Genomic DNA, 7,397 nt, shown 5'->3' with positions numbered 1-7,397 from the left:
TCTCTCTCTGTCGCACGTTGCCTCCCCCGCCGCTTTTCCCATTGGAAAACCAGCGAGAGAGTTTTCACTCAGCGGGTGAGTGCCCTATAGCTGCACCGCTCTCACTTGTATTTTTAGACGTGAGCCATACAGTTGTCTCGCTTGCACTTGGCTGGGCATGCTAAGAGGGAAAACTGGTTTCCCGAGTTTTGCGCCTGCCGTCGTTTTCGGCTTCTCTTCTCAGCGGCAACAATTTCCTGACACAATTCAGTTCGTCGTCGCCTGCCTTCCGTTGCGCACACACTCAGTCCGCGAGATACTCAGTTCGCGTGCGCCAAAGCAACAGAAAGAAAGATACAAAGATATAAAGATACAGATCTGCAAGATACAAACACCTTTGAAAGCAAAAAACCCCTTGAGATCCCATACCAAGCTTAAAGTGCTGAAAATGCAGCTAGCTTTATAAGTGCCAAGTGTTGACAAGTGACCAGATACAATATCTAAATACCTGACCAAGGTATTTTCTAGTTAAGTCCTTATAGAGAACGAATAGATACCCTACAAAATGCTGGTTGGTTCGCATCCGTATTTGTGCAACGGCGTTGTGCCCGCTGCCCCCGCAAATACCGCTCCGAATGCCAGTGCACAAACAACAACAACCACCGCCAGCAAAAGTGCCGCCGGCTCAGCGACGGACTTCTCCATCGCCGCCATCATGGCCCGCGAAGATGCCTCCAGTCGGGAGTCCTCCATCCGCAGTGCAAGTAAGTTGAGATACATTTATAGATTACCCTAAATTGGGAAGAGGTTTCACAAAGGAAATCGGGAAAATCCCTATCAGTGGATAGAAAAAATACTACATCAGATACTTTTAAAAAAAAATTGAGTAACAAGCTTTAAATTGGGTATTATACAGTTCTAACCCAAAACATACCTTAAAGATACTTCTTATAAAGCGAAGAGAACTATTGTTTGTAATTTTGAACAAATATAATAAAAATACACCTGTTTGGATATAGATGTGTCAATATGTATCTTAAAGATACTTTGCTGATGGGAACTTTAAAAGATGTGTAAAGATATACTAAATATATAAAACATTCAGGGTAAATATGTAGAGATATAATTATGAAGATACAAAACTTTAATGTCAATTGGAGATTCAGTGTAAATTGGTTAGTTTCTTAAGTCTTTGTTTGTGCATGAAGAATTTATAGGATATATCTTTAGATAAAACAGGTGTTTTATATGTTTTTTCAATACAAAATTGAACTTAAGAACTGATAATCGTGTTCCTTGAAGATACCAAGATAATTATTAGGGACCACTTAGAGATACAAACCTAAAATTCGTAGCCAGAGACCAGAATAAAAAGAATTTAAGTAAAAAGATATACAACTTCATAATCCCATTAACAACTCGACGCCTTAGAATAACCCAGCAAACTTGACCGGCGAATGCAAACATTATTAGCCACAAGACAATCGCTAATTGATTGCACAACGAATCTATTAAATTACTGTTGTCGCTTTGGGTGCGCAGAGTTCCATTTAATTGCCATTGACAATTAGCAGGCGTTTGAGCCCGGTTGGAATCGTAAAAACTAGTTCTTTCTGGCCGACGGCATTCGCAATTAGCCAAGCCAAAGATCGCGGATCAGATATATATTTTTATACATGAACACCGAACACTTGCAGCGATAATATGCAAATTGTGCACAGCATCTAATCGCTTGGATTCATATTTCCAGCGGACGCTAACAAAAGCTGCTAATTATGTTAATTAATTTTCAACAATGTGTTTCATTTTACTAATTTTACGAGGCGCAGAAAATTAGCGACGGTCAAAATCAAAACAAAGCATTCATGTTTTACGATCTTTTATCAAATATGCAGCTTTTTAATTTCATATTTTTGTTTTGTTTATTTCTTTTGGCTTTTTGTTACCGTCGTTTTCCGTTTGCTTATTTAGCATTTTAACACCTACCGTCTGGAATCGCCTACTGCCAAAAGGGCATATGGGTTTGCTCAATCATTTCGTTATCGGTTTTGGCTTAAAGAATGGAAAGCGTATGCCATGTTTCGTTTTGGCCCTATAGACATAAATATTATTCATCAACTTTTGCACACACCTTGAGGCCCTCGACTTTTCAGTTTATGCAATGAAAAAGAGCAATCGCAGCTAGACTTTCGGGCTGTTTAATTGCCAATTTGTGTTCAGTTTGCCAATTAAGCCAGCGGTCGTCTCATTGTCTCATTGTAATTTCAATCGTAACGCGAAGCGAAGCGGAAACTCCAAGAATATGAGACGACTCCACGCTGTCTGCCGCGAAATCAGCTTTAACACTCAATGTTGTCAACGGAAAAGCGGCCTCAGTTGAGCCAAATGCACAGCGGAAAAATCGTTGAAAAATTCGGATATATCTATAAGATTTTGTGATAGAAAATAGTGATTTTGGGAAAAGTTTAGTGAGGTTTTCAAAGGAAAAATTTGTGATTTTCTACAGTCAAAAAATCTCTAAATATCTTTTAGATCGTGTGATGTGATATAGATAATATTTGAAAAAATTAGTGAGGTTTTCAAACCGATTGTTCATGATTTTATACAGTAAAATTGCCTTTAAAGTCAAACAATGCAAAAAATATATGCAAAGAACTTAAAGTATTTTGAAAACATATTTGAAATATTTATACCATTATCTATTATTTTTTAAAATATAAATGAAGTACTTTAAACAAAAAAGTAACATATACAAAATATAATGTTCAATCATATTTTAAATCTATTATTTTCCCAGGTTTTTATCGGATAGCTAGAAAAGCTTGTAATAAAATCTATAAATTATTTCCGTATATTTTATTTAGCGTTTTTCCCTTGTGCATTTTTATCATTTAACCTTAGCCCAACCAATGCCTGTAATTCACATTTAATTTTCAATTTTCGCTTTTCCTTGTTGTGTCATTTAAGGTCCCATTTCGGTGGAGGATGAGGTTGACGTTGATGTGGTCGACTGCAGCGATGCCGAGGAGCCGCCGACCAAGGCGCGACGTTTGAACCACCATCAGCACCACCATCACAGCCACCACAACCACAACAACAACAATAACAACAACAATGTGGCACACAAGAGTCGCAACAGCGGTGGCGCCGTGGCACAAACAGCTTCCGCCGAATCGCAGCTAAACACCAGCTCCACCAGCAGCCAAGGACGCTGCTCCACACCGCCCCAATCCCCGGGAACGGAGGACAGTGAGGAGCGTCTGACACCCGAACCGGTGCAGAAGGCCCCAAAAATCGTTGGCTCCTGCAATTGCGACGAGCTGAAGCCGGTGCAGTGCCACCTGGAGACCAAAGAGCTGTGGGATCGCTTTCACGATCTCGGCACCGAGATGATCATCACCAAAACGGGCAGGTAAGCATCTTAGGTAACCAACCATCTAGGCATCCATCCATCAGTTAGTCAGCCAGTCAGTTGGTAGTGCAAACAGGCATTAGTTTAAATGGGGGAACAACGTGGGAGATTTTGGGAGGTGCTTAAATATTTTTAGCCAAAAATTGGTATACAAATTGAATTTATTGGGACTCTTTATATTACATTGAAGCTATGTCCCTTTCTTGTAAGAATCTTTGAAATCCCTTTCTTATCCCACAATATTATGCTCATCACCTTTCCTGAAAACTCTTTTATTTCCAAATCAACTGTTCCTGTTTCACTATTAAAAATGTTCTTTGCCCATAAATTGGCTCTGCAAATGTTTTGCAATGTCAACAAAAATTTCATGCCATCTCAGGGACTGTGTGGGGTCTTCTCTTTCAAAACTGTGCCAAAAAATAGGTAAATTTGTATACCTGCTGGAGGAAAATCAGAGCTAAGGGCGTTGCTGTTGTCAGCGGGAGAATGGGAACAAGTTCAATCCAAATATCCACGGGTTGTCCACACACCTTGCCACACGCACACAGGTCTCATGGATAGACACCCTAATGATATTGTAAAAATCACACCTCGAAGTCGCAGACATCAGGGCGGTCCCCGAGGTTATGTCACCGGATTTTTGGAGGGACACATTAAACCACAGGATATTGAGCTGAGAAATACAGATTTTGACTTGAAAAAAGGAAGAGTCTCGCTTTTGTTTTCATTGTCTGCACTTGTCAAAGCAGGAAAAGGTCAAGGCAAATATGGGAAAATGTAGTAGAGCCCCCAGACTAGGGCTATAAATTGTGGACTTAACTAGCTGTGTGGCAATCCCCAAAATGTTTAGAATAAAAGACGAAAATCTAATCGAATTATTTTTTTTGTTACCCTTTCCAGACGCATGTTCCCCACTGTGCGCGTGAGTTTCTCGGGTCCGCTGAGGCAAATCCAGCCCGCCGATCGCTACGCCGTCCTTATGGACATCATCCCCATGGACTCGAAGCGGTATCGGTACGCCTACCACCGGTCCGCTTGGCTGGTGGCCGGCAAGGCCGACCCCGCCCCCCCAGCCCGCCTCTACGCCCATCCCGACAGTCCCTTCAGCTGCGAGGCGCTGCGCAAACAAGTTATCTCCTTCGAGAAGGTGAAGCTGACTAATAACGAAATGGATAAGAACGGACAGGTGAGTCGCGGATACCAAAGATACTCGGATGCCGAGATACTGAGATACTCAGATACTCGGTTGCTGAGACAGTCAGATGCTGAGGTAGCGATTAGCCGCGAGTGCTAAATGATTGATAATTTTGAAAGACGGGAATATATACAGAAAGATATTCTCCCTTGATTAATGTAGCCTAGCTGAAAAAATAGGAAAATTTATATTGCTTATGTTTTCTTAAAGTATCTTATTGTATGTCCTCTGCATTTATCAGAGTTCTATGGTTTTTCTTATTTATATAAAAATATTTTAAAGACTGCCAAGTCTTCTGCATTCATTAGTATTATTTTCTTTATTTTTAAAACTGGTAATATTTGGGAAACTTCTTTCAAAACCCGAACTTTTTTTGTTAGAAGATCAATATATGTTATTTTAATAAATTATGGTTGTATTATATGGTTGTATTATACTCAAGACAATTTAGGGATTTTTTAAAAAAGGTTATATCAATCATTTTCTCTATTAAACCTCATAGACCCCCTATACCATTTTCAACTGACTTACTACAATGCAACCCTCTCTCCCTCTCTTTTCCCCTTCCAGATCGTTTTGAACTCGATGCACCGCTACCAGCCCAGGATCCACTTGGTGCGTTTGAGCCATGGCCAGAGCATTCCGTCGAACCCCAAGGAACTGCACGACTTGGACCACAAGACCTACGTGTTCCCCGAAACGGTCTTCACGGCGGTGACGGCCTACCAGAACCAGCTGATCACCAAGCTGAAGATCGACTCGAATCCGTTCGCCAAGGGATTCCGCGACTCCTCCCGCCTCACCGACTTCGATCGCGATCCCATGGAGGCCCTGCTCCTGGAGCAGCAGCTCCGCTCGCCCCTGCGTCTCTTTCCCGATCCGCTGATGCAACAGTTTGCCGCCCAGGGGGATCCCTCTTCGATGGCGCTTTTTGAGAAGGCGCGCCAGCACCTGCAGATGTTTGGGGGCAACTCCCCGTATGCCCAGCTGATGATGCCACAAATGTATCAAGCGGCGGCGGCGGCAGCGGGACCACCTCCTCCTCCTCCTGGATTGGGGGCATTCCACATGTTCCAGCAGCAGTGGCCGCAACTTACCGCCGGCTTTTTGGCCAGCGCCAATCAGCAGGCCGCCGCCGCCCAAGCCGCCGCTCAGGCTCAAGCGCAGGCGCAGGCGGCCGCGGCGGCAGCAGCGATGGCCGCCAACCGGACGCCCCCGCCCCCGCCCACCGCATCGACGCCCTCGTCGACGTCATCGGGATCGCCGTCGCCCGACATGCGACCGCGTCAGTATCAGCGCTTCAGTCCCTACCAACTGCCCGGCGGTCAGGGGCAGGGGCAGGGTCAGGGGCCACCGTCCTCGGCCGCCGGCTCCCCGCCAGCGGTCCATGCCTCCCGCAGCCCCGCCCACTAAGCTGACAGCCAGCAAGTTCTTGCCACGAGCAGTATTAAAACTAGAAACATTGAGGTTGAAAGTCGTCTTCTATCAGAAATACTAAAGAAAACATTATCAAAAAATACCGAATAATACTAAAAAGTGTTAAAACCGTTTTTTTTTAAATTTATTTAAATATTTATAACAAACTAAAATGGAATTCAAAAACTCTTCAAAAAACTTCCTTTACTTTTTTTGTTTCTTAAATTTTTATGACGACTTTTAGTCTCAGTGCAAACTAAACGAAAAAGAAAACCTCTTCTTGAATGTTGTAAATTATTTGTTGTTTCTACATAAAAAGCTAAGAAAACATTTCTCTCTATTTGTTGTAAAAATTTTGAATTATTTATAAGCTGTACAGTTCTTCTCACTTTCCCCTAGAGAATTTTTGTAATTAAGTTTAATTTATTGTACAAATGTTTCAATGTTGTTAAGACAAACTCATCTCAGTGTAAAGTTAGAACAAAATTCACTCAAAAATCTATGCATATAAAAAAGCAGAAATTAAATATTTATAAATAAAAACGCTGCACGATTGTAAACTATATATAGCTATATAGTGTAAACATTAATCGTTAGTTATGCTATTACATCTAATGATATATTCATAGTATTAACAATAAATTCATAGACGCTTCAGTTAGTTCTATTTATCCGGCGGAAACGAGAAGATTTATTTAGCATAAATTAGAGGAGAGTAAAACCATAATCTGTATTCAATGTGAACGCTAATGAAAAGTGAAAACACGAAAAATATTTAAACAAAAACTATTAAACAAAAAAAATACAAAAAAAAACACAAACATACAAAAACAAATCAAAAATAAATAAAACTATGTGAACCAAAAAGTAAACTAATATCTTTTTATTGGGGGTGTTTTAAATATGGTAGAGAAATTTAAGATGGTCTTGGGAATCTTTTTAATATCCTGCTTAAAACGGTTTTTTAGTTTTATTATCAGCCATAAAATTCGGAGTCATTTGTTCAAAGAAATCTCCAGCAATTTCCGTAGTATCTCAAGTTTCTTCAAGACTCACATTTCCTTTATAAAAAATACTCCACATAAATTACGCATTATAATGCTCTGGCAAACACTCCATTTCACAGCTATGCAAAGTAGCCAGAAATCCTGTTTGAAATTCTCACAGAATATTGCAGATATATCCTGTTCCACATAGGCGTAATTCCTTGGGTGCAAGTGTCGCCTTGCCGGCAGAACAAATTGAAAACCGAAATGCAGTCTGAAGGGGACTGGAAAAGATACAGATACAAAGACACAGATACGCAGATACACACACTCTCGTGTTCGAACGAATGCATTTTCATGGTCACTCAAAGTGAAATTTTTCATTGGGATTTTCGGGTGTTCAGAAAAT

The 7,397-nt window shown here is 41.1% G+C and overlaps 1 protein-coding gene across 1 annotated transcript; it reads left to right on the top strand.

The window, feature by feature from the left end:
* Positions 1-262: 262 nt before the first annotated feature.
* Positions 263-6,874, top strand: mid (midline). Its single transcript, XM_017068358.4, has 4 exons — positions 263-743; positions 2,947-3,391; positions 4,292-4,577; positions 5,157-6,874. Exons 1-4 carry the CDS (start codon positions 545-547, stop codon positions 5,997-5,999), a joined length of 1,773 nt encoding a protein of 590 aa, XP_016923847.3. The 5' UTR covers positions 263-544; the 3' UTR covers positions 6,000-6,874.
* The last annotated feature ends 523 nt before the right edge of the window (positions 6,875-7,397 follow it).

This window comes from Drosophila suzukii, chromosome 2L (assembly GCF_043229965.1).
Source record: "Drosophila suzukii chromosome 2L, CBGP_Dsuzu_IsoJpt1.0, whole genome shotgun sequence".
NCBI classification, from domain to species: domain Eukaryota; kingdom Metazoa; phylum Arthropoda; class Insecta; order Diptera; family Drosophilidae; genus Drosophila; species Drosophila suzukii.
This window is presented reverse-complemented; position numbering and strand designations above follow the sequence as displayed.

Coding starts and splice junctions, on each gene's coding strand:
- mid (XM_017068358.4), top strand. CDS start 545: ATGCTGGTTGGTTCGCATCCGTATTTGTGCAACGGCGTTGTGCCCGCT. Junction 3,392..4,291: donor ATCATCACCAAAACGGGCAG/GTAAGCATCTTA, acceptor TACCCTTTCCAG/ACGCATGTTCCCCACTGTGC. Junction 4,578..5,156: donor AAATGGATAAGAACGGACAG/GTGAGTCGCGGA, acceptor TTCCCCTTCCAG/ATCGTTTTGAACTCGATGCA.